This window comes from Raphanus sativus, chromosome 7, assembly GCF_000801105.2.
Source record: "Raphanus sativus cultivar WK10039 chromosome 7, ASM80110v3, whole genome shotgun sequence".
NCBI lineage: Eukaryota > Viridiplantae > Streptophyta > Magnoliopsida > Brassicales > Brassicaceae > Raphanus > Raphanus sativus.
Genome location: NC_079517.1, coordinates 11601251 through 11627466, shown reverse-complemented (window position 1 = coordinate 11627466; position 26216 = coordinate 11601251). Strand labels below are relative to the sequence as shown.

At 34.8% G+C, this 26216-nt stretch overlaps 6 protein-coding genes and 1 pseudogene across 6 annotated transcripts; 3 read left to right on the top strand and 4 right to left on the bottom strand.

Moving 5' to 3' along the window:
• Positions 1-831: 831 nt before the first annotated feature.
• On the top strand, positions 832-3265 carry LOC108816455 (GDSL esterase/lipase At1g71691-like). Its single transcript, XM_018589027.2, has 5 exons — positions 832-1576; positions 1704-1825; positions 2337-2579; positions 2670-2919; positions 2989-3265. The coding sequence occupies exons 1-5, from the start codon at positions 1090-1092 to the stop codon at positions 3210-3212; spliced, it is 1326 nt and encodes a 441-aa protein (XP_018444529.2). The 5' UTR covers positions 832-1089; the 3' UTR covers positions 3213-3265.
• A 692-nt stretch (positions 3266-3957) lies between these two features.
• LOC130497709 (probable serine/threonine-protein kinase At1g09600) lies at positions 3958-6897 on the bottom strand. Its single transcript, XM_056990731.1, has 7 exons — positions 6272-6897; positions 5780-6064; positions 5385-5702; positions 5069-5296; positions 4904-5004; positions 4460-4835; positions 3958-4366 (listed from the first exon to the last, which is right to left on the bottom strand). Exons 1-7 carry the CDS (start codon positions 6710-6712, stop codon positions 4226-4228), a joined length of 1890 nt encoding a protein of 629 aa, XP_056846711.1. The 5' UTR covers positions 6713-6897; the 3' UTR covers positions 3958-4225.
• A 1613-nt stretch (positions 6898-8510) lies between these two features.
• On the top strand, positions 8511-10831 carry LOC108817285 (uncharacterized). The gene has a single exon (XM_018589937.2). The coding sequence runs from the start codon at positions 8681-8683 to the stop codon at positions 10649-10651; it is 1971 nt and encodes a 656-aa protein (XP_018445439.2). The 5' UTR covers positions 8511-8680; the 3' UTR covers positions 10652-10831.
• Positions 10832-12020: 1189 nt separating this feature from the next.
• LOC108817139 (pentatricopeptide repeat-containing protein At1g71490-like) lies at positions 12021-14927 on the top strand. The gene has a single exon (XM_018589750.2). The coding sequence runs from the start codon at positions 12456-12458 to the stop codon at positions 14499-14501; it is 2046 nt and encodes a 681-aa protein (XP_018445252.1). The 5' UTR covers positions 12021-12455; the 3' UTR covers positions 14502-14927.
• LOC130498013 (uncharacterized) lies at positions 14506-14769 on the bottom strand (annotated as a pseudogene).
• Positions 14928-15048: 121 nt separating the features above from the next.
• Positions 15049-16449, bottom strand: LOC108816469 (uncharacterized). The gene is made up of 5 exons (XM_018589047.2): positions 16144-16449; positions 15920-16034; positions 15464-15545; positions 15319-15370; positions 15049-15220 (listed from the first exon to the last, which is right to left on the bottom strand). Exons 1-5 carry the CDS (start codon positions 16447-16449, stop codon positions 15158-15160), a joined length of 618 nt encoding a protein of 205 aa, XP_018444549.1. The 3' UTR covers positions 15049-15157.
• Positions 16450-18732: 2283 nt separating this feature from the next.
• On the bottom strand, positions 18733-19993 carry LOC108816473 (ethylene-responsive transcription factor ERF021-like). The gene has a single exon (XM_018589050.2). The coding sequence runs from the start codon at positions 19934-19936 to the stop codon at positions 19385-19387; it is 552 nt and encodes a 183-aa protein (XP_018444552.1). The 5' UTR covers positions 19937-19993; the 3' UTR covers positions 18733-19384.
• Positions 19994-26216: the final 6223 nt, after the last annotated feature.

Sequence of the window (26216 nt, the reverse complement as noted above, 5' to 3'; positions counted from 1 at the left end):
TTGTATTAAGACGAAACAATACATTTTACTATTTTAGATTATTACATGTATTGTTTCTTCTTACATGCATTGCTTAAGAGTGGATATTTGGATACCCGCTTGGGGTCAGATCGGATATTTTAGATTTTTGGATATTTCGGTATATGATATAGAACCCACAAGGGTATTTTTAGTTCGCATTCGTTTATTTCAAGTCGGGTTCAAATATTTAGATTTTGAAAAAAATCATTTTTAGTTTTTTTTATTTAAAAATTTTAGTTTTTGATTAACTGGTTTTTAAATTTTTAATAGATTGAATGATTAATAGATTTGGAAATAAATTTCAAAAATAAATAGACATTAATTTGGTTATTCTTTTTAGAATTTAGATGTAAGTTTTTTTAATACATGAAGCAGAAAGCCTGGCATGTATATTTAGCGAGTATCAAATCATTTTATCTATAGTTATATGTATATTATATGATCTTAAAATATGTGTAATATTAATATAAATATTTTAAATAAAATGAGAGATATAAACTAAAAATATAAGGATAAATATACATATGTTTAGTTATCTTCGATTATCCATTCAGATTCGGATATATCTGTTCGGATTTGGATATCCAATCTCCTTTAAATTAATATCCGTTCGGATAGCTATTTCAAATTTTGGTTCGGGTTATTTGAATCGGGTTCAGATATGGGTTCGTGTATCAATAAAATGCCCACTCCTAGCATTGACGGAGTAAATGAAGAGGCATATGGGTCAACTGACCCTTATCAATTTCAAATTTTTATTCAATATAAGCATGTAACTAGAATACACTTTGATTAATTAGCTCAGTTTGAATGGTTTGATCCACTTGATAATTATGAATCTTCCAATATTTTTATATGTTTTGGCCCCAAGTAGATTTTGTTTCTACCGCCGCCACTGCATACATGTATCACTTTTGATCGATTCAAATGCGTCTTATTGTGTTAGTTAAATATATATACAGATAATAAAATGATTCTATAGAGATGCATGAAGAAACAGATACATATATACCATAACTCACATATTGTGATTATAGTTCGTGAGTGGCTGTTATCACTGTGTGGTAGATGACAGATAGATACACTCATTTACTGCTCTTCACCAAACCCCTTCCCCCACCCCCCTATAAACCTCTCAAATTCTATTCCCCTCACCCCAGAATCAACCCGAAAATTTTAACTTTCAAGCTCAAACAACTTCACAATATGGCTTTCCACTTCCGGCGACTTTGCTTGTCCTCAGCTCTTCTGGCGTTGGTTCTCCAACTCCTGCATGGCGTATCCAGCCAACTTGTTGTGGTCGAGGACCCTGTTTCTGCTCCACCGCCACCATTAGTTGTGGTTAAGGACCCGGTTGTTGCTCCTCCGCCTACATTGTTTGAACAAGACGGCAGTGTGCCGGCACTGTTTATCTTTGGTGACTCTCTCATAGACAATGGGAACAATAATAACATCCCTTCTTTTGCTAAAGCTAACTACTTCCCTTATGGCATCGATTTCAATGGCGGTCCGACCGGTAGGTTCTGCAATGGCTTGACCATGGTCGATGGTATTGGTACGTTATTTCCTGCATATCTGCATGTTTGCAAGCAAATATATTAAGTATTATTTTCCGCCTAGAGTTTGATGGCAGATCGAGTAAGTAGTTTGATGCATGCATCCACTTATAATATTTCATATAGCGCAACTATTGGGGCTGCCACTGGTTCCGGCGTACTCGGATGCAACCGGAGATCAAGTGCTTCGTGGTGTCAACTACGCTTCCGCAGCAGCTGGAATTCTTCCTGACACCGGAGGAAACTTTGTAAGTTGCATGTAACTTTTTTACTTTATGATGAAAGAGCTAGAAAATAAATATGTTAGTTATCCAAATTATATAGTACTTTTATTCTTTACTCTATAGAAGTGTTTCATAGAAAGGCTTTTGTTTATACATTTTCGAACAAATACACATAGTATATGCTTGCATGATTTTCAAATATATTTATAAATTTCTAGTATGAACTTCTAAAAAACGTTGAACAAAAAAAAAGATTTGAAACTAATATATTACCCCGCCCCAAATGATTCGTTTGTGTTTTTGAAGGAATTATTAACATCTCCTGCACACCTTGTATACATATTTTTTTAAAAGTACTTGTATACACAAAATGGTCATTTAGTGAAATGATTAAAAGTAATGATTTTATTTATATATTTCATCAAAAGAATATGAAATGCAAATTTCAAAATCACTTCAAAGCGCTAACTTGAGCATTTTTTGATAAAATAATAAACCTTGAAAACCTTTAATGAATTTATTATCTGATGGTCAGATGGGGCGAATACCGTTCGACCAGCAGATTCATAACTTTGAGACAACGTTAGATCAGGTGGCTAGTAATTACGGTGGTGCAGTGACCATTGCAGACTCGGTGGCTAGAAGCTTGTTCTTCATTGGAATGGGAAGCAACGACTATCTCAACAATTACTTGATGCCCAACTTCCCTACCCGCAACCAATACAACGCTCAACAATTCGGTGACCTCTTGGTTCAGCAATACACCAATCAACTCACCGTAATACATGAAAAAACAATTAATAGTACTAACTAAACAAGAAGCTAAAATGTAATCATAAACGTGTTCTTGTTTTTGTTGGTAATGCAGAGATTGTATAATCTAGGTGGTAGGAAATTTATAGTGTCCGGACTTGGCAGAATGGGATGCATTCCGAGCATTCTAGCTCAAGGAACCGACGGTAAATGCTCGGAAGAAGTTAACCAACTTGTTCTTCCTTTCAACACAAACGTCAAGACAATGATCACTAATCTCAACCAGAATCTCCCTGATGCTAAATTCATTTACCTCGATACTGCTAATATGGTCCAAGACATCACCACTAACCAAGCCGTCTATGGTAATTAACAAATGTTAGACCAACTTTTAATCTCAATGGCTATTATAGTATCTTGTGTTGGTTTTGTAGGGTTTACCACTTTGGACAAGGGATGTTGTGGGATAGGACGGAACAGAGGACAGATCACTTGTCTTCCCTTTGAAACGCCTTGCCCTAACAGAGATCAGTATCTGTTTTGGGACGCTTTTCATCCCACGGAGAAAGTTAATCTCATTATGGCTAAGAAAGCGTTTGCTGGTGACCGCACTGTTGCGTTTCCTATCAATATTCAGGAACTGGCTAGTCTCAATTAGAGACCACCATCTTCTTATTCAAGTCTTTGTAGTTTGTTCCTTTTTTTTTTGACGCCAGTCTTTGTAGTTTGTTCTTGTAACGTTTTTGAGTTTCTTTGATATAAAAAAACTTAGTTAAATCGTTTTGCCTCTTTCAGTGCATTAACTGTGAAACCGTGGCCTGTTACGTTTTTAAGGTTGGTGAATACACATTTGATGTAAACTCAAAAGCGAAAAGGAATAGCTAAATCTCATTATTCAGAAGTTTTATTACAATCCAAAACCAAAAGCTTTGAATTCTACACAGCCATTTCGACTCTTAACTGCAGTAAAAAAATCTATAGACTTCACAGAAAGAAAGAAAAAGAAAGCAAAATACTAAAAATCTGCAAGTGCAGGCCACCGGTTTTAGCAGGGAAAAGTCTATAAATCTTATATTATGAGAAAATTTTGTGAAATAAATATGCATTGAATTTATAAACTTATACTTTACGTTTTAATTTTTACTTTGTAAAAAGAGAAATAAATAAGAGATTTGCACACTAAATTTGCATATTTCAACATTAATTTAGTTACATTCAATTCGAATACCCAGGCTATCCAACTCGTATATTTCGGATAGTAATTGTAGGTCTCTGAAAGAGCCATCAACATACCCTAGCTAGTAACTAAACCGAGATGGATAGTTCTACAAAATGAATACACTGGTTGGGTTGTGAATCTGTGATGAGGACATGGGTTGTAACACACATGTTTGCTTGACTCAACTGAGAATATAGACCTTCTGGTGTCTGTACAACATTATAGTGTGGTCAATCTTGTTGGCCTAAGAAACAAAAATTGACTATATACATTGCATCAATCCCTGGCTTCACGCACAAAAAGGGGCAAGAACAAAAACGCTTATGAGTTTCTGTGGCTTGAGGAATCCTCAAAACATGTGCTATTGTTGTTTAAATTTCTTCTTCTTCTTGTTCATATCTCTCTCTCTCTTTTAGTTGCTGCTGCTACCTTGCTAATGCTTGGTTCTTATTTTACCCATACTTTTCGACACGGGCTTTGCGGACAGCATGTTGGATCTGCTTCTCATGCTCTTTGAGCATCTCTTCAATATTTCCACCAGGAGGCATCAACGGTCCTGAGTAAACGATTCTGTTTTTCATCGGCGCGTTTCCCTGACACGCCACATAACAACTCAAACAGTTACATACCAAAAAGGCCTTTTAGGCACACATAATAATTACAAAGGAAAAATTGAGGCTTCTTACGGCTGAGTAATCTCTGTTGGAACCTCCTCTACAAGAATCACCAGACAAGTTTCCTGTTTGTACGATCCTAGACTTCAGCTCTGCATTAGTTTGCCTTCTGATGCTTCCTCCTCTGTTCCATTCTGTATCAGCAACACTCGGGTGAACCACTGAAGAAGCCTGAGCGTGGCCATTCTGCTGAGACCCCCCTCTTCTAGGTGGTTCAATCCTAAACCCGGTTCCACCTTCCTCGTCTGTTTTAAACTTATGACTTATGCACGTGACCTTGGACTGCCCTGCGGCCGTTAGCTCAGGTGTCTGAGCAGTTTTAACATCTCTTGGTTGTCCACTAGTCACAGTCTCTCCCCTTCTTCTCTTTTTATCCTCTGCCCTTAGTCTGAAACCAAACGTTTACTAAGAAAACCCTCTTAAGAGCGAAGGAATAGTGAAGTGAAGATCCCTTACTTTCTTGCTTCTTCATTGCGAAGCTTAGCGTCAAGTTCCTTGCTTGGTTGGTATCTAGGTAAGTTTGATGGATCAGCAGGGAGTGGCTCCGTGGTGAAGAACTGCAGAGAAGAAGGTTAGTAAATGATCATGAGAAAGTTTTAAGTTAGTATCAATATATATTACTTCGCTCCTCAAGGCAGAAGCAGCTGAGCCACGTCTCTCAGGTTCTATTGCAAGTAGCTTATTGATGAGGGTCAGAGCTGATGCAGGGAAGTGACTGAAGGTTTCAGCTAGAACAGCCTTGTAAGGGTGGCTCGGTTTAAAGCTTGTTGCAAGTGGTAGAGTTGCTCTCTTCCAGTAATCTTCCAAAGGTGAACCACACAGCTTGAAAATCTTGTGCATCTGCTCCACCTAAGAAGTGATATAAGAGATTATTATTATTCTCACCAGCCGTGGGATACAAGAAACTACAAAAAGGTACTTGAAGAGTTTTCATTACTTCTGTGCGTCCTGGCATAATAGGCTTTCCAGCGAAGAGCTCAGTGAGAATGCAGCCTGCACTCCACAGGTCTATGGCTGGTCCATACTCAGTGGCACCGAGCAAGAGCTCAGGTGCTCTGTACCATAACGTTACAACGCGACTTGTCAGCTGCAAGTCTCCATCACCCTTGTAAAAATTAGCTAAACCGAAATCACCAATCTTCAAAACACCTTCGTTGTTAATCAAGAGGTTCGATCCCTTGATGTCACGGTGGAGGATACCTCGTCTGTGGCAATGTTCCAGACCACGGAACAGCTGTTGCATGTAGCACTTGATCTGAAAAAACAATGTAAAGACTCTCTCTCATCTCATCTCACTTCCCATAGGGAAAACAAATGAATGTAAACACCTACCTGAGTTTCAGAGAATTTGATTCCAGGAGTTGCGGCTAGACCCGCGAGGTCATGTTCCATGTACTCAAAGACAAGGTAGAGACTACCCGAGAGTCTAGAGGTGACTAGACCTTCAAGCTTCATAACGTTAGGGTGATCAAGCTTGCGGAGGATGAGAATCTCCCTTGCCATAAACTTAACACTCTCTGGATCCATATTCACAAACCGAACTTTCTTCATAGCCACAACCTTCCCCGTTTCAAGGTCTCTTGCTTTGTACACGCTGCTGTAAGTCCCCTGTCCAATCTAATAACAATACAAAGAACACATAAGTTGCCATTTAAAAAAAAAAGTGGTAAATGATTCCCTGGAGAGAGAATATGAAAGCCCCGGTGGCCACGTTTGTGGAAATCTGGTGCGAATTCGAACTAAGGCCTTGACCACCCGACCACAGACGCGTGATTTAAGTTGCCATTTTAAGTCAACAAATAGAGATTCAAAAGAGCAACTAACTTTGTCTAACTTCTCATATGAGTCTGCGTAGCGAGGAACCCATCCCTTGATGGCTTCTCCGGCAACAGAAGCCAGCCAAGATGGCCATTCAGCGGTTTCGGTTTTGTTTCCGGTCAAACGCCCTGAATGCTGCACCACCTGCATAGCCGTGACTCTTCTGGAGTGGTTCCTACTCATAGCTCCAACGATAACCACCGGCTTGTTACTGTTTCGATCAGATGAGGTACTGGAGGGACGACGCGCCACTGGATGACCATTGGCCACGACGGTGATGGAAGATACAGAGCTGGGACGTGTGGAAGAACCTTCCTTTTTGGATAAAGAAGAGGACGAAGATGGAGGATGGGAGATGAGATGAAGGGTGGACTTGCTGGAGTTTAAGAGCTCGTTGTTGGCTACGGCGGCGGTTGGAGTACGGGCGGTGGCGCAGATACATCCCATTACAAAAAAAAAACTAAAAGACCATTCAATAAGGTTCTAACTAATGCAAGAAGCTTGAGTTTATCTACTTCTCTACTACTCCGGAGATATGGTCGGCGATCAAAAAACTCTTATTTTCTTCTTTGTGATAGAAATGTGGAACGTGCGTACCACTCAATGTCTTTTTCGTCAACTCAACAGTATTTTTTTAATCTTCTGGTCGTAACTGGGTCTCATTGGTTTCGGTCAATGGGCCCATTTCCATTTGCAAAGCCCGACAATCATTTGTCCCCGGGGTCAATTTTCAGAGAATTTTGATTTTATATATTCTTACTTAACCTACACTAAATTACTTTTCCATGGTCATTGACAGATATAAATAGTTTTAAAATAAAAATTATAATAACTGATATAATCTTTCACTTTCATTTATTTTCAAAATTTAAATAATTTTTAAATTATATAGAAATAATATAAAATATTCTATCATTATGTAATTTATATATAAAAATAAATAGAAACAATTATATATATTATCATGTTTTTATCTAAGTTATATATGTACTTCTAGATATAATAATTTAGAACAATCCATTTATTTATTTATTTTTTATGTTGGGTATTGCACCTATATTTTCAATTAAACCGTATTTTTTTCATTATAATTAGATTAAGACCACATTATTTTAATTTCCTCTTACTATATTCATCTTTGCATATTTGTAAATCAATTTTATAAAAATAGTTATAATTGGATATATTTTATTTAAAAAATTGAAATAAAGTGTTGAAGGGTTTTAAGTTGCATAGCATATATAACCATTAGTATCCTGAAATTTCATGCACATGTATTAATATTAATTTATACATATTGAATTACCAAAATTCATTTAAATTTAAGTATAATTTTATTTTAATTTAGTTAAGTTAAATATTTTTAATTTTGTCCATTTCATTTAGTTGCTTGTTATCTTATATTTGTAAGTATATATTTATAAAATTACATGTAATTTGATATATGTTTGTTTGGACTAAATTTAAAAGAGAAAATTTTGATGTTCTGATCTATATGATAATCATACATCATATATATATATATATATATATTTTATTTATTACTCTAACAATCACGTTATTAAATACGTTAATTAATAAGAGCATACAGTTTTTGTAGTATGAGTCTTTTATAACATGTTGCTGCTTCTCTGTTATCAACTCTATTTATCAAAAACCTAAAATGTGTTGATGAAATAGAATTAAACTAGTAACTAAATAAGAAATTGGAGTTATTCTTGGTAATTTTTAACTTTAATTTATGTTAAGATATACAAAAACGATAATTTAGTAACACAAGAAATAGAGACATAATTCAATAACAAGAATTCGTGAATATATTTAAAAAACTTAACAAAAATAACTGCAAAAGCTAATAAATGTATATACAGAGTTGCAAGAGAGTTAAGTGTATTGTGTAGTTGGATGTTGCAAGAGAGTTGCTGATATAAAAGAAGAAGAGAGTTAATGATTTGTCTATATATTGAAGGTGGAGAAGTAGAACATTATTACAAACAAACAGTTCTCAGCCAATAAATTTCAACAGTTCTCTGCCAATAAATTTTGTCACCACTTCACATTGTATAACATTATTATTGTAAATAAACATTTCTCAGCCAAAGAATTATGTCGGTGAAAATTAAATAAATATATACTGTAGAGTTGCACGTTTGAAGTTGCAAGTTGAAAGAGAGTTCTATATATGGAAGGTGGAGAAGTAGAAGAGTAATATTATTACAAACAAACGTTTCTCAGGCAATGAATTCTTTCCATGTATTACCTCAAATAAAAGTCGATTGGAAAAAACTTCACATTCAGACTGTATCAACTCAAACAAACAGTCCAATCTCTTCCTCTTCATCCTCCTTTTCCGGTGAAACAACCACTGATTCCGGTGGAGAAGAGGAATGTCACAACCAAATAATTTATGAGCCAATGATCTCGGTAGGTGGATTTTGTGAGGGAGAAATCAATGGAAAACCATTTCACATCTTCAATTTCTTCTTACAAACAGACTCTCCAACCTCCTCCAGTGAAGCAACCATCGATTCCGGTGACCAAGACTTCCCTCCTTTTCAACCTCTTTTCATCTGCCCTTCTTTTCGTAAAACTAGAGAATGGTATGCTCTAACGCCGGAGAATCCTGATGGCAGTGACTTTCTACCGGTGGATGTTTTCCCTTATCCTTACTTCTTTAACAAGAGAAGCGGTGATCAACAATTTCGGTTTTTGATTGGCTCCAGCGTCTATCATCATACTTGTAAGCTCCCTCTGGTCCCTCTCTTTTGGTGCAACAATCAAGAGTGTATGCCAATATATAAGGAATTTCGTTGCGGTCTATGCCAAAGCTCAAAGCTCAGCACAGATTATTATTTATGTGTTACATGTTATCGAAAATTCCACAAAGAATGCATAGAGTCTCCACTTGAGATCAAACACCCTTCTTACCCTTTCCTTTCTCTCAAACTTTACCATCCTTCTGACAACAGTGTCGGCAAGTGGCCTTGCTTCTGTTGTCAAGAAGTCATCTTTCAAAAGCTTTATTATTGCCCTACCAACAAATTAATGATGCATCCAGTTTGTGCGATGAAGCCAATACCCATCGTTATTGACCACCCAAAAAGACATCTTCACCCTCTCACTTTTTTCCCTAAACAAAATTCTTTAGCGTGCGATGTTTGTGGCCTTGTCAAAGAGCATTTCCCCACGTATGTTTGTGCTCGGTGTGTCTTCGTAGTGCATAAAGATTGTATCTACCACCCGTATGTCATAAGAATATCTCGTCACCACCACCGTGTCTCCTTTACCTCCTCTCCTCCATCCAAAAAATTGTCTTGCGGTGTGTGTCGTCGAAAGGTTGACAGCAGCTATGGAGCATACGCTTGCAACAAGTGTGATGACTATTTTGTTCATACAAAATGCGCATTGCGAAAAGACTTGTGGGATGGGAAAGAGCTAGAGGGAATACCTGAAGAACCTGAGATAGTTGTTGAGCCATTGGAGAGGATAAGTGATGGGGTAATACTCCATTTTTCTCATGATCATCGTCTGAAACTCGAGATCAGTGGAGCTTACGATGAAGAAAAGTTTTGTCAAGGGTGCAGCCTTCCAATCTACGAGGGTAGCTACTATTTGTGTATGGATCAATGCGACTTCATCCTCCACGAAGCGTGTGCCAATGAGCCTTGCAAAAAACAACATGCGATATATGCCCACTCGCTTACACTGAACGTTGGCAATATAAGATTTTGGGGTGACTTAGGTTACTTCTATTGCATGGCTTGTGGACGTTTAAGTACTGGTTTCGCCTATGAGGATCCCAAGGATCGTAATGGTTTCAAATTAGACTTACGGTGTGCTACGGTTTCTGAACCATTTCAGTATAAAGGCCATGAACATCCCCTGTTCTTAGCTTTAATGCCCGAAGAAGAAGAGTCAGCAATATGTCAAATCTGCCAAGAAGAGGGTGAAGAAATAGATAATCATGATATTCGAAAACTACTAACTTGCATCGAATGCAATTATATCATATGTTTTAGATGTGCTACTTTACCATACAAGGCAAGGTATAAGTATGATAACCATTTCCTCATATTTCGGAAAAAAGAAGAGGGGAATGATCATCATGGCTGGTGTGATATATGCGAAAGCAGAATAGTATATTCAAGAAAAGGAGGGTTCTATTCGTGCGATGACTATTGCTCCACCACTGTCCATGTTGATTGTCTGCTTGGGAAACACCCGTACGTGAAACCTGGTCAGATGTTGTACATGCGGAGGGATCTTGTTATTCTTCACAACAAGACCATGTCTCGCCCAATTTGCCATGGTACAGAGCACCGTTGTCAAGATAAAGTAGTTTTCAAAAAGAAAAACATGACATTTTGTTCTTTACGTTGTACTTAATTAGAGATATATATAATATCATCCTCAGTCGTTTTTGCCAACTTATTCGTCTCAATGTCCACTACATAATCCTTTTTGTTCTTTATGCTTTCTAATCCTTTTTCGTTCTTTGGGGGTTAAAACGCTTTGTAATATTCCTCAAGAAGTGTAGTTTTTTATATAATATTTCTTTTCGTCGTTGATATACACTTTATATATCTTGGAGATGTTTACGTCACAAGGAATATATATATGGAAAGCTTCGAGAAACGTATCCTTGAATGGACATCGAAATTTTATGCCACAGAGAATGAAATACTATACATGCTGCAGTCTGAACTTCCTCCTGAGTACTTGAAGCATGCCGAGCTGCCTCGAATGCTCTCGTATAACCTTAAAGTGGTTCCTTCTCCTTGTGATAGACATAACATAATGGTGATTATTTGCAGGGAAGGTTGCATGAAGAAAATGAAAGATGCATGTTTTATTCATACGTATGTGCTTATAGGCAAATCATAGTCTGGTCAATGCGCTTGGCAAATTTGACATTTCTGGATTTTTAGATTTTTACTTTTTACATTTTATCCGGATACTAAATACCGCTCCTACATTATCAATTCAGATATTGTTACAGATCATACCAATTCGAATCCGTTTGGACTATGAGTTCAATTATCAGTACATAGGCCTAAAGACTATCTGACTGACTGCCCCGATTCATGGATCAGCTACACAAGCCTTCGTTGGATCACCTCTTATCGCAGAAGCATTAGCGATGAGATCGGCTCTCTGCATGGCGCAAACTTGAGGGATTTCCTCCCTTAGGGTTTTCTCCGACAATACAACGCTCATAGGAGCAATCACCAGTAAGCGTCAGTCCAAAGAAATCATCGGTGTCGTCCACGACGTTCGAGTGATCTCCTCTGATTTCGCTTCAATTTCTTTCTCGTACTTTTCTAGATCGGAAAACACCATCGCTAACGGACTAGCCAAAGCATCTCTCCTTCTTTTGCCTCTTCTGTAATCGACTTTGGTGAGCTTGTTTTGGGCCTAATTTTTCGTTTTTATTTAATTAAGTATCATCCGTGACAAAAAAAAAAGGCCTAAAGACTATTTCCAATGAATCACTCCATATTTTCTTCAAAAGAGAATAACTTTATAAAAAAGTTGAATTGTACTATAATACTAATCTATTTTAGAAGTGAAAGTTAAAATGATGAATAAAAAAATTATAACTCTATAAATAGAATGAATTCATATTTTATTTTATTATAGAGTTAAAAAAAAGGGTGATGTTGAAATGCCACAATAATCACAATGGACTTTAAAGCATTGTAGGCCAATATGGGCCTTTTGATGAAAGGCCTGTCACATCCAGTCTGAAATATTGACTCAGTAAGCCAACAAGCAAGCTTTCAATATGGAGTTCTTCTCCTCTCTCCGACTGCGTTTCTCGCAGCGGCTTCCTCCAGTTTCCTTATCCCCCCTCTCAGACCTCCCTCTCTTCTCCCACTCCACTGAACTCTCAATATTCTTCTGTGGATATATACCCTCAGGATCTTTAAGGGTGTACGTGGTATGTTTAGCACACCAAGTGTTCGATGCTATGCCTCAATGAACTTTTTTTTTTTTTTGCCTCAATGAACTTATTGTACCCTAATCCTTATCATTTGATTTCAAGAGGGTTATAAGATTCTTCGAATCTGTTTATTCTAGTTGTTCGGACCGATCGTGAATCATACGCTACGTACCATGTTATTACATACTCATACAACAAGTATGTGTTGTCTTTATATTTGATGTTATTACATAACTGATACAGTTTATGTCTCAAATGCTGGTTGAGAGTCTTTTCAAATCACTAGGACATTACGTCAGCCACGGTCGTTTACGTGAAGCCTTCAAAGCATTTTCTCTCCTTCGTCTTCAGTCTTGTTCAGGCGGCGACCTCTTGCAGTCCGCAGCTTCCCTTTTATCCGCATGCGTCGAAGTTCGTTCGCTTTCTTCGGGGCTGCAGATTCATGCTCATTGTGTTTCCTCTGGTGTTGAATATGACCCTGCTTTAGTCCCAAAGCTTGTTACTTTTTACTCGGCCTTTAACTTCCACAGCGAAGCTCTATCAATCAATGAGAACTCTGGCGTTTTGCATCCCTTGCCTTGGAATGTACTCATCTGTTCCTATTCCAAGAACGAGCTTTACGGGGAGGCTATTGCTGCTTACAAGAGAATGGTGAGCAAGGGAATCAGACCCGATGCTTTCACTTATCCCTCTGTTCTCAAGGCATGTGGTGAGACGCTAGATTTTGCATCTGGGAGGGTTGTTCATGGATCCATTGAGGTTAGCTCTCACAAGGGTAGCGTGTATGTCTGCAATGCGTTGATCTCTATGTACAAAAGGTTTGGAAACGTGGGTGTTGCTAGGAGGTTGTTCGATATGATGTCTGAAAAGGATGCTGTCTCGTGGAATGCAGTGATAAGCTGTTACGCAACGGAAGGCATGTGGAGTGAAGCGTTTGAGCTTTTTGATCAGATGTGGGTTTCAGGTGTGGAAGTCAGTGTCATAACTTGGAATATTGTGTCTGGAGGTTGTTTGCAAACGGGAAACTATGCAGGAGCTTTGGGTTTGGTCTCTAGGATGAGAAGTTTCCCCACGGGGTTAGATCACGTGGCTGTGATTATTGGTTTGAAGGCTTGCTCGCTCTTAGGAGCAAGACGGCTGGGGAAAGAGATACACTGCCTTGCGATTCGCTGTTCTTACGATGGGATTGACAACGTTCGAAACACGTTGATCACAATGTACTCGAAATGCGACGACCTTATGCACGCCTTGACAGTGTTTCAACAGAGTGAGGACAAGAGTTTGAGTACTTGGAACTCTATCATTTCCGGTTATGCGCAAGTGAACAGATCAGAAGAAGCTTCTCACCTTCTCAGGGAGATGATGCTTGATGGCCTACAGCCAAACTCCATTACGCTTGCAAGCATTCTCCCTCTCTGTGCTAGGGTTGCAAACCTGCAACACGGGAGAGAGTTCCACTGCTACATCCTGAGGCGCAAGTGCTTCAAGGACTATACAATGCTGTGGAACTCCCTTGTCGATGTTTATGCAAAATCAGGAGAAATTGTAGCCGCAAAGCGAGTATCTGATTCGATGAAGGAAAGAGACGGAGTAACATACACTTCCTTGATAGATGGATATGGAAATCAAGGTGAAGGGAGAGTTGCATTGGCCCTGTTCAACGAGATGATCATATCCGGTATTAAACCTGACCATATAACCATGGTTGCAGTTCTGTCGGCTTGCAGTCATTCCAAGTTAGTCCATGAAGGTCAAAGACTGTTTACAAAGATGCAGTATGACTATGGAATACGTCCTTGTCTTCAACACTTTTCTTGTATGGTTGATCTCTACGGCAGAGCAGGTCTCCTGGGGGAAGCAAGAGATGTAATTCAAAGAATGCCATATGAGCCGTCAAGTGCCATGTGGGCTACTCTACTGAACGCTTGCCACATCCACGGGAACACAGAGATTGGTGAATGGGCGGCAGAAAAGCTCCTGGAGATGAAGCCTGAGAATCCGGGATACTATGTGTTGATTGCAAATATGTACGCAGCTGCTGGTTCTTGGAGGAAGCTTGCTGAAGTGAGGACTTTCATGAGGGACTTGGGTGTGAAAAAGGCTCCTGGGAGTGCTTGGATTGACACAGGTTCCGGATTTTCGCTGTTCTCGGTGGGGGACGCATCAAGCCCTCGAGCATTTGAGACATATCCTCTGTTAGATGGCCTGAATCAGCTGATGAGAGACGCTGGTGGTTACTCCATCAGTGAGGTGCAGAGTTTAGATGAAGAACTTCTTCAAGAAGTAGGATGAAAATGATGGAGGATAAATCATGGACGTTAATGGTGGCGTTGAAGCTGGAGACAGCTTCAGACACTAATGTCAGAGCCGTTTAGGACACAATCTCCTTGGCCGTCTCCAGCTGCTTTTGCAAACGGACTACAAGATTCGAACAGTTGCCACCGTGAACGAGTGACGGTTGTTGGTTTGAAGACTTTGTTTCCGAGGAAGGAGGAAGATCATGGAGCCAGACAAGAGACGCAGACCCCAAAGAAGAGATGAGAGAAGTAGCGAAGCTCATTGTCGTTTTGGGTGGCTCATTTGGGTTTTGATTTGTGTTTTTCTTTTCTCTCAACACTCATACTTTGTCAAGCATATAACGTAAATGACGTAATGACCAGAACTCTACGAGAACACTAGTTTTACATGTTGATACCTTTTTTATTAAAGCTAAATCGATCGTCAACATTGCTCAGTCTTCTAATTTATTTCAATTATTTTCGTTCACAGTAACATTTAAATTTGTGCATGACACAAGTACTACGTACGTACCAACTTTTTTTTTTTTTTTTTTGTACGTACCAACTTAATGGTATATAAAAGAAAATAGTAAACGAAGATCAAGCAAGATTTTCGTTCAAAGTTTTTATTTAGTAAGAAGTTATCAAGCAAGCCGCATGGTAATTCCATCAGAAACGATCAGCAAGTTGTGGAAATTTCCGGAGCAGCCAGGCAACTCCTTTGACAGCAGCCTAACACACAAAATGCAAAAAGATGTTGAATCTACATTAGCTTTGCAATTCCAAATGCATCAATGCAATTCGAAATGAATAGTAGAAGCTCATATTACAATAACACTTTCTCCTGGTTTAATTGCAGGCTCGACGCAGTCCCTTACATATCTGCAAAAACAACCGCACAAGACAAGATTACATTAGTACTGTCATTTGGCTGTGATGCAGTAGCAAAGTTATGTACTAGAAAAGAGTGCTTACACAATTTGTTTCTTGCCATCAATAACCTCTAACCGGTAAAAGCTGCAACTTTTGCTAAATGGAAATTTTTTTCCGTTCCATTCTGTCAAAAAAAATCCATCTTATGATTGTTAGAATATTATGATCTTATAAAATCACATTCGGTCACCACTAAGCCGTAAATATATTAAAATTTTGTTAAGGAATGAAATTTTTTTTACTATTACCTTAAAACAAAACTTCAAAGAGCCACAAACTAAACATAAATAATTGGACTTAAATCTAAAAATAAGGATAACAGTCTACCCTTGCACGTTTTTGACATTTCTGGATCCTAAATATGAGATTAATCGTTTGTCGCCTAAGGTCCAACGATAACATATTTGATGTGTTAGTCTTAATTATATTCTTACTACAACTGAATTTAAAAACATTATGAACTTTTCCACGGTCAAGATTTGGATTGTGGAAGCTCACCTAAATGCCATGAAACTCCAACAGCTGAGGAGTCCTCTTTCGAAATGTCATCTATCACAAACTGCATGTCCGTACTTGTCGCATCAATGAACTTTCCGAAAAACTCTAGAATTGCCTGTCATGGTTTTGATCAAGAACTTTTTTTTTCTGATAATGGTTTGATCAATTAACATTATCTTTAAGTGACGTTTTTTTTAAATAGTAAAAAGAATATATATACTCACCGTTCGGCCAACGAAGGGAGATGAGAAAATGAGATCTTCGTAGACGCAGTCCTTAGCAATGAGGTCTCTAGCCGAGGATAAATTATTGCCGTTAATAGCGGTGTAGAAGCTGGAGACGATCTCAAAAGCAGGGGTTTTGGGAACAACGTTGTTGGCTCGCGACGACGGCAATGCAGCTTTGGTAACAGGAACATAGGATGTGGACAATTGTCGCCGTGAAAGTATGGCGCTTCTTGGTGTAACCACTTTGGTTCCGAGGAGAGAGGAAGACCTCAAAGAAGAAATGAGAGAAGTGGTGACGTTCATCGTTGTTTGCTTGATGTCTTTGTTTTGGTGGTCATTCTCATATATATAAAGAACTTAGTAGAATTCAATTCAGTATTCACTCATGTCATCTCTCTACATCTAAAAATCAACGTAAGGCGGCTTAAATCATGGAGAATTGTGGAATTTTCTTATAACAAATTTGAATTGTATTCGTCACATTGGTAAAAAAATAGTTGTACGTGATTTATTAAGTAACTAGATTTTGACCCGCGCTTGGAAGCGCGGAATATTTTACGATGGAAAATTTCACTAATAATATAACAAATATTTTGGTAATTTTAAAGAGTGTATTTAGAATATTTTTGCATTTAAATCAGTGTTTTTTAATTCAACCCGATTGTGATTATACCGGTTAATCCGGAGATCTGACAATTCAATTTAAGGTTTTAAAATATTCATATAAAAAAATCATTAAAATCCGAGACTAACCGATTGAACTGTTGGATGACCGATATGTAATCTAATTTGATTTAAATTATAATAGTTTCATAATTTGTAATCTTATAATCCAAATTTTAAAGTTTATTATTTTGCAATTTATGAAATTATGACGTTTCTACAAAATTTTAAAGAGAAAATGATAGATATAAAATAACTAAGATTAATTATTGTATTGTTTGGAAACATTGATAGTAATATAAAAAATATATTGTTTGAAACATTGATAGTAGTATAAAAAAATAAGTATATTGTTTGGAGACATGGATAATAGTATAAAGAAATGAACATTAATGATTTAATCTAGGTTTAACTATAAAGTATAAAAGTGTATTTAATTTAAAAACTTACAAAATAAATATTAAGTCTAACAGAATGTTTCTGTTTAATCAGATAGATTTTTCTACTAATTGTTCTTTTTCTTTACATATCTATGGAGAATTGTTGAATTTTCTTTAGTTAATTTTGAATAATATAAATAGTAAAAAGTTTATAAAAAGTTATAGAGAATTGTTGAATTTTCTTATAACAATTTTGAATTTGATTCGTTACGTGGAAGTTTTAGTAATCAATACTATTTTTAATAGAAAATTTTAACTATTAAAAATGCTAGGTTTAGGATTTAGTGTTTAGAGTTTGAGATTTTGAATTTAAAATATAACTGAAATCACATTGAAGTAATCAGAAAAAAATCATATAGACTAAAAGAAAGAACAAAAAAAAAGAAAATATATGAAACTTTTCATTTATTTATATATTTTAACTCTAAATTTAATTTTAACCAAGTGGATAAATTTTTACTTCCAATCCATAAAAAGAAAAAGAAGAAGCTGAAATAATATAGAGAAATTATTTTTGGTCCAAAAATTAACTGAATGGAAGTAAAACACTTTTACTCTATTAATAGATTTTACTTTAATTCAACTAAACAATCACATCCTTCATCTATTAAATATTTATTTTATTTTAAATTATTTATTTATATGAATTGTTTGTTATTTTTGTATTTTAATTTTATCAAATTAGTAAATGTTATTTTGTGATTTTTAATTATTTTGTGATAATTTATTTTCTTATGTTATGTAAGTGCAGCAAATACCAGGAGGAACCAAATCAAGTGGAAGCAGTGTGGTATAATTATTTTGTGATGTAGAACCGTACTAACGACCTGAACTGAATCAAGTGGAGAGTGTCAGTCACCGTGGAAGCAGTGACGTCTCTCGGATTCCGACACCTACCGTCCCTCCCAGTGACGTCGAGCTCCAACCACCCCTCAAAGACAGAGCTCCAGCGAAATCTCCGGCTAGATCTAGCAGAAGTAAACGGCCCCTTCACCTTTGAGAGAGAGAGAGAGATGCTATCCCTTCTTCTCTTCCGCTTGTCTCCCCTACATGTTCAAAGACGCACATAAGGTGTTCGATGAAAGTACTAACTCAAATGTTCACAACAATTCTTCCCGTACTTGGGGATGTTAAAGGCACTGAGACTAGGAAAGGAGGTCTCGATAAGCAGCTTACGGAAGATTTGATCAAGCTTTGAGGTCTATTTTTGTTACAGACTTACAGTTGCTGCCTGTTCTACCTGTTTGTGCAGCACTGAGGGGCTATAGAGAAGGGACAAAAGGAGATTAATTGTTATGCTTTAAAGAATCTCTTCTTCCCAAATGTGTCATTGGTCACTTCCCTGATGGTGATGTGGAAAGCAAACACCCCAGATTCTGTTACAAATGGGTAGGGTTTTGACTGTTTGCAGTGATCCTCAAAGGCTTTGAAGCTGGGGAAGGAGATTCATGTGCACATTCCGAAAATGGATCCCTTCTGTTTCTGCAAGGATCATGAAGATATGTATTGACAAGGTGGAGATATCCGAAGTAATAATCACTCTTTCAATGATCAGTATTCAATGGTCATTGAACTTCTTAATCGCTTTGGTCGTGATGAAGGGGCGCAAAGTAAGTTGCATTTATAGCATGGAATGTATATTTTTCTTAAGAGTAACTAGTGGTTCGTTAAGGAAAGAAAGTCTTGTTAGAATAAAAAAAAGACATCTTATATTTTTCAGGAATTCATACATCATAATACCAAACAAGTCCATGTTACTGAACGATAATTCATATTTAATTTCATAAGCATATACGGGATAACAAACGATTGGAAAAATATATAAAAAATAGGTCACACCTCACAATCTCTAACCATAGCTTATAAAATAGAAGCTGTGTGTCTACTAGTACAAATAGTTTTTAAAATATTTGTGAAGATGTCCTTATCTGGGACCCATCAACCTCATCTGTTAAAGTAACTTATTTTAGAAGAAAGCAAGTGCCCTTCCCTCCAAAAAAACTCAGATGAACTTTATTCTTTGCTATACCGTTAGAATCAACAACCCTTTTGCTAGACCCTGGAAACTAAACCCTAATATGCAAGCATTCTAGGCCATTGACTTAAGCTGGTATTAACTCTCCATGATTTTGGGATTAGGGGTCCCATAGAGAGTAGTCAGTCTGGTATGTATCCCAAACATTCATCCCCACATCATTGTCAAACCCCATTGAGTCATATGATGAATGCATCAACATGGTAGGAGATCCCAAAGTCGACTCGTTGATCGCTTGAATTTCTCTGGGAGAGAGACTGACCATCGTTGGACTTACGTTGGAGGAGCTTGAGGTATCCACTTGCATGGCTGGCTCTACTGGCTCGGTTCTGAGGCTGAGCGCTGCCTCATGAGCTGCTATGCGAACGCTGTCTGCACTAGAGTCTGCAGGACGTGGCAAGCTGCTGACGAGGTCAGGGAAGTTGAGACGAGCCTCTCGTCCTCTGAAATGGAATGCTGCAACGTCATAGGCAGTTGCAGCCATTTCAGGAGTCTCGAAACTGCCTAGCCAGATACGGTTCTTGGTCCCCGGTTCACGGATTTCAGACACCCATTTGCCCCATTTTCTCTTCCGGACTCCTCTGTAGGCAGATGGTATACCAGCTTGGCCATCTTTTCGCGATTTGTTACTTGAGTTACTAAGACCAGACATGAGCAAACACAAGCAGAACCAAGGTTTTTCTCTAAATGTTTGCTGTTTAGTGTTTTGTCTGCTTGGATTCTGATGTTGGAATGTTAACAATGGTCGCAGTTATTTATAAGTGTGGATTAGTGTCTTAAACAGCCGATGAACATGTACACGTTTTAAAATATCTCTAAGCTTCAAAAGTGTAGCTTCCAGGAAATTTCAGAGGTGGTTTGTCCGTTTAACAAGTGTTATGTCTCCAATGGAGAACACTAGATTCACTTAAATTGTATTACTGTGATTATAATAATAAGAATCTAGAGGAAGGAGGCATAATCTGGATTTTTTTTTTCAATTGAAAACAAGAAATGGAAGTAGTAGAGAGAGTTGATGAATTTGAATGTTACTGCTGTAAGACGCGGTTTTGTTGCATTACCTGTGGACCCTTTTGTGATCCATTCCATAACTTTGTCATGCTAAAGGTAGGTGGAGAAAGTGGATTTATCCTCGAACAAATGTCAGAGATCATTGGATCATATACTCTTTCGGAGTCAACTCAAATAGAATAAAAAAATAATTGGCAAATCTTTTTTCTGTGTAAAAAAATGGAAGAGTCAATTGTAGTCCTTTTTCTCTATTTATAAGTTGTAACAGAGTAAATTTTTGTCAAATCTAATCCTAATCCAAAGTCTTTATAAATCTCTCTTTTCCTACCCTAAGTATTTTTTATAAATAAAGTTACATAAGAAAATGTTTGATTACGAAAGCATTTTCAATTCACCTTTATATGTATTATATATCTATAATAGATAAAATTACTCTAATTCTATTCTATTTCTTCATATAAAATAGAAATTACTATATTTTTCTATTTATAAAAAAAGAAATAATATTGTAGGCCGTTCCTCACTACCTCCTCCTCACTACCTCCATACATGCTTCACACAGAAACAACTGCTTTGCATACACAGAAACAAGGAGTTTCTCCTCCCACCTGATTCTATATTTAAAGATTGCAATTTAAAAAAAAAATACAATTAAGCAAATTTATCTTGTTTATAATGGTTTTCTATTTTTTTTTTAAAATAGCAAAATACATTGGAAATAATCTGAGTTTAGAAAGTTAAAATCAAAAGTAGACAAAAGTATCATTAGACCACTGACATCAATTTTCTCTTATACACCTGATTTGATAAAATACACTCTTTTTATTAATAATAAAAAGATTTATGAGAAAAACACAAATATTAAAACATTAAAAATATTATGAAAAATATAAACTAAAAGTAGTTCAATTAATCATAAAAACAATGGAAAATGTTATTGATTGAATAACTTTCAATAAAATTAAAACGCATATTTAAAAAAAAATATTAATTTTAAAATATAAAAATTAAAATATTCTATATTATACAAGGAAGAAGTATAATTTTAAACGATTCATACTTTTAAATAACAATGAAATGTAATGCGAAAAACATATGATAAATTTTAAAAGTAAATACATACAAACTTAGTGGTATTGTAAGTTATAAGTTTGACTACATCAACGATTTTTTTTATTAGTTAGAAAATAAATTTTAGATATTTTAAAATTATAAGACAACAACTAATATATGAGTATTTCGATTTGAAAACTTTAATGTTAAAAGCTACTAGTATTAGTGAATCAATACATATTCAAGACATAAAAAAGTGAATCTAGTGGATACTTCTTCTTTCCCTTTTGTTGTTTGTACTTTGGGTTTCATCAGTGTAAGCACTGAAAAATGGGTTTAACGCGTTGAAGAAAACAATGAATCAAGTCCCCAAAACTCATTTCCTAGTAAAAGATACAATGATGTATGCATACAACAATGCGTTGCTTAATTATATAGAACACCATATTATACAGAAGATTAGTGTTTAAATATTTATTTAGGTACTAAATTAATAAAATTATAAAGAAATGTGTGGTTTTCAACAATGAAAGATGTTCATTGGGTCTCATATAGTATAAATGATGAACATCGAGAGAAAGAGAGATGAGTGTGGGAGTGAATGTGGAAGTAGTGGTAAATTGCAGCTGGATACCTATTTCTGCGACTTAAAAATACAAATGGTGGTGAGTTGCATGCAGCTGGATTCTTATTTTTGGATGTAAGTAACTAGTCATAGTTATTAGTTTAATCAGAAAACATAAGGAGGCCAAACATTACGACTTTTCAGCTTCCTTGATCATTTGTAATTTCGGCGTGAGAATCGTTTGAATCCTTTGTTAAACAATTAAACAATTTGGTTGTATTTCTATTATTTTATATATTATTATTGTGTTTTTACGTTTTAATTAAATAAAGCAGTTGTGAAAAAATACAACAAATAATTTACATATTTTAAAACAAAAATAGTATAAACTATTTTTTGGTGTTACAAAAAAGAGTTATTTTTTACGTCTATTAACAGAATCTAGATGGATATATGTTTTTACATAAATTACAAATATTGAATTATTATATACAATAGTTTTATTCTAGAAAACTGAACATAAAATTTATTTCAAATAGTATAATTTTATGTATTAATAATATAGTAACATATATAAAAATTGTATTTTTTCATAAGTGAATTATTTGTTAAATGTTAGAATCTCTTCCATTTTTTCCTTTAGGATTCAGATGAGTAACTTCTGTGATAATAAAATTAGTAATCACAAAAAAAAAAGAAATAGTATATGCATGAATAATGATCGTCACTATTTGTATTGTCATGAGCGTCACTAATTAAGAATCAGAGGATCCTACGACAAGGTTATTTGAATATTTTACGTCTATTAACAGAATCTAGATGGATATATGTTTTACATAAATTACGAATATTGAATTATTATATACAATAGTTTTAGTCTAGAAAACTGAACATAAAAAATTTATTTCAAAATAGTATATATTTTATGTATTAATAATATAGTAACATATATAAAAATTGTATTTTTCATAAGTGTGAATTATTTGTTAAATGTTAGAATCTCTCCATTTTTCCTTTAGGATTCAGATGAGTAACTTCTGTGATAATAAAAATTAGTATCACAAAAAAAAGAAATAGTATATGCAGTGGCGGATCCATGAATTTTTTGAACGGGTGTCAATACTTAGATAAAATTATAAATACTAAAAAAACTATATAAAATATAACAACGTTATAAACAGTTCGAAATTGAGAGAAAAACTCTGTCTGGTTTTTTGGTACGCTGATAGAGAAGATGACGAAAACTTTTGGATGCGAATCCGAGACGTTTCCAATTCCGTTTAAAGGTTTGTTGGGCTTTGCGTTTAATGTAACTATTTAATTAAGCCTGTTTTTTTTTTTTTTCTTTTGGCTGGATAAGTTAAGTCTTTTCTAATTTTCAATACCAAAGAAATGTTGATTATTTATGCTGGACAATTTAATGGACTTTTAATATTTTATTCATAGAAAATGGTTGGGCTTTCGTTAATGGGGTGTCACATGTCAAATTTAAGGGGGTTCAGATTTATAAAAACACATAAGCATACATTAATTTTTTTAATTAATGGTGTGTCAAGTGACACCCTATTGCACCATGTACATCCGCCTCTGAGTATATGCATGAATAATGATCGTCACTATTTGTATTGTCATGAGCGTCACTAATTAAGAATCAGAGGATCCTACGACAAGGTTATTTGAATATTTTACGTCTATTAACAGAATCTAGATGGATATATGTTTTTACATAAATTACGAATATTGAATTATTATATACAATAGTTTTAGTCTAGAAAACTGAACATAAAATTTATTTCAAATAGTATAATTTTATGTATTAATAATATAGTAACATATATAAAAATTGTATTTTTCATAAGTTGAATTATTTGTTAAATGTTAGAATCTCTCCATTTTTCCTTTAGGATTCAGATGAGTAACTTCTGTGATAATAAAAATTAGTATCACAAAAAAAAGTATATGCATGAATAATGATCGTCACTATTTGTATTGTCATGATCGTCACTAATTAAGAATCAGAGGATCCTACGACAAGGTGAAGATTTCGAGTAGAAACAAGTTCTCGCATACCATTTTAAAGCAAAGCCACGAAAGAGGTTTTCTACTATTAAAAATCGGAAAGTCGGCCAAAAAAATCATGAACTTTGCACGAATTGTCTTAACGAACGAGGTTTCTTGCCACTAGACTACTGTCATTTTTAAGAATATCCATAACATGTTTTTTTTTATTGAGTATCAAACAAATCTCAAAATCTAAATTCTTTTTAAAAAATTCCAAAAAATCTTAAAAATTCAAGAAAATTCTGAAAAGTAAAATTAAAATTGAAATTACAAATAAGTTTTTTTTAAAAAAAAATCAATACATTAAAAATTTCAAAAAAAATCTAAAATAATTCAAAAATGCAACAAATTAAATTTAATGATTAAAAAACTTGAAACATATTTTTAAATAAATTAGCGTATGTAATATAAAATAAAAATTATATTTATCACACTATAGATTTTAGTATGAATAATGTATTTAAGATAAAATAGACAAATGATAATTAAGATACAATAAACAAATGATATTATCACAATTTTTTTTTCTAAAATATGATAATAATTAAATGAAAAACATTTGTAGTATGATAAATATCATTTTTCTATTTTATCTCAAATATATTAATTTATAAAAAAGTATGATTAATGTATTTAAGATAAAAAAAAACTCAAATGATCTTAGATACATTAATTTTTATAAAAAAAAATAATGTTTTTTTTTTAATATTTATAATTTCTGTTTTAATTTTAATTTTCAGAATTTTCTTGAATTTTTAAGATTTTTGGAATTTTTTAAAAAAGAATTTAGATTTTTCGAGATTTATTTGATACTCATTAAAAAAAACATGTTATGGATATTCTTAAAATTGACAGTAGTCTAGTGGCAAGAAACCTCGTCATTTGGCCATGAGTTCTCAGGTTTGACCCACGCGAACAACATATTTTTGATAATAAAAATAGGTAAAACGACGTCATTTTACTTAACGATCGTATTTAACGTTGATTAACCACCGTCTTAACTGTTAGTTAACGGTGTCTTAATCTGGTCGGTCTATCAAAGTTTCTTAATCCTTTTCTTATTAATAGAAAAACAATTTCAAATAATAACCTTAGTTTTGTAAGTTAATTACATAGAAACCTGCTAATGTGTCTTGCTTACATTCATTCTAAACCATGCTTTAGAAAAACCCTTTGTTTACTAGAAAATTTACAAAACCTACCACTAGCCAAAAATGAAAATCTCGACCACATAACATATATATCTTTATGTTTCATTTAAACGTAATATTAAATTCAGTGTATTGTATAATCTTACTGTGTTCGTATTTGAGAATGAAATAAGGTAAGTAAGATGCATCCAATTAATATCTTGCATTACATCAGCATTTGAATTAAGGAAATAATAAGGTAAGTAGTAAATTTGCGTGTGACTAATTGGAGGAATGAATGAGCATATTAAGGATTAAAGAAAGAAACTTATATCTTACGTAGCAAATATATTGTGTCCGAGTTAATGTTTTCCAATTTTTACCAACTTTGAAATCTTTTTTGAATCAAATCAATATTTGCTATTAATGACCCGAGCCCATCATTCTTTGTGCCATATACGGCTATGCATTACCATATTTTCATCCCACAACACTTTTCAAGCAAAATTTTCAGGGAAATCTATTTGCACTCTTATTTCTGTGGCTGCTTTCTATTCCATTTTAGAGTAGAAACCTCTCAAACCTTTCAAATGGTGTTAGTCGATTCTGTGTAAGTTTTAGTGTATTGACATAGAATATTTCTTAAAAATTGTATATAGATCTCATATTATTGTTAATATATAGACTAATATTATTTGTTTCTGTTTCTATTTATTATAGACTTTTACTGGTTATTTACATTTAAAAACAACCTCTCAAACCTTTCAAATGGTGTTAGTCGATTCCGATGTAAGTTTTAGTGTATTGACATAGAATGTTTTTCAAATTTGTATATAGATCTCATACTATTGTAATATATAGACTAATATTATATGTTTCTATTTATTATAGACCTTTACTGGTTATTTACATTTAAAAACAACTAAATAAATTTTCTTTTGTGTTCTGAGGATGTCAAGCCCGTCATATTTGAGATTAAATATTGTCTATCATTTACTTTATATTTTAGTTTTGTTGCTTTTTAAACTGTTTTAGAGTCTTTGGAATTTTGAATTTATCTTCATAATTTTATTGTTTTTAATATTTTCTATTCTTTAGTTTTAATCTTAACA

Bases quoted from the DNA above. Each gene is read 5' to 3' on its own strand.
- LOC108816473 (XM_018589050.2), bottom strand. From the start codon at position 19,936: ATGTCTGGTCTTAGTAACTCAAGTAACAAATCGCGAAAAGATGGCCAA.
- LOC108817139 (XM_018589750.2), top strand. From the start codon at position 12,456: ATGTCTCAAATGCTGGTTGAGAGTCTTTTCAAATCACTAGGACATTAC.
- LOC108817285 (XM_018589937.2), top strand. From the start codon at position 8,681: ATGATCTCGGTAGGTGGATTTTGTGAGGGAGAAATCAATGGAAAACCA.
- LOC108816455 (XM_018589027.2), top strand. From the start codon at position 1,090: ATGACAGATAGATACACTCATTTACTGCTCTTCACCAAACCCCTTCCC. The intron at 1,826-2,336 runs GTAAGTTGCATG...TCTGATGGTCAG, and splicing joins CTGACACCGGAGGAAACTTT to ATGGGGCGAATACCGTTCGA. The intron at 2,920-2,988 runs GTAATTAACAAA...TTGGTTTTGTAG, and splicing joins CACTAACCAAGCCGTCTATG to GGTTTACCACTTTGGACAAG.
- LOC108816469 (XM_018589047.2), bottom strand. From the start codon at position 16,449: ATGAACGTCACCACTTCTCTCATTTCTTCTTTGAGGTCTTCCTCTCTC. The intron at 15,546-15,919 runs GTGAGCTTCCAC...TTTTTTTGACAG, and splicing joins TGGAGTTTCATGGCATTTAG to AATGGAACGGAAAAAAATTT. The intron at 15,221-15,318 runs GTAATATGAGCT...TTTGTGTGTTAG, and splicing joins AACCAGGAGAAAGTGTTATT to GCTGCTGTCAAAGGAGTTGC.
- LOC130497709 (XM_056990731.1), bottom strand. From the start codon at position 6,712: ATGGGATGTATCTGCGCCACCGCCCGTACTCCAACCGCCGCCGTAGCC. The intron at 5,703-5,779 runs GTAGGTGTTTAC...TTGTTTTTTCAG, and splicing joins TCAAATTCTCTGAAACTCAG to ATCAAGTGCTACATGCAACA. The intron at 5,297-5,384 runs GTAATGAAAACT...ATCACTTCTTAG, and splicing joins TTATGCCAGGACGCACAGAA to GTGGAGCAGATGCACAAGAT.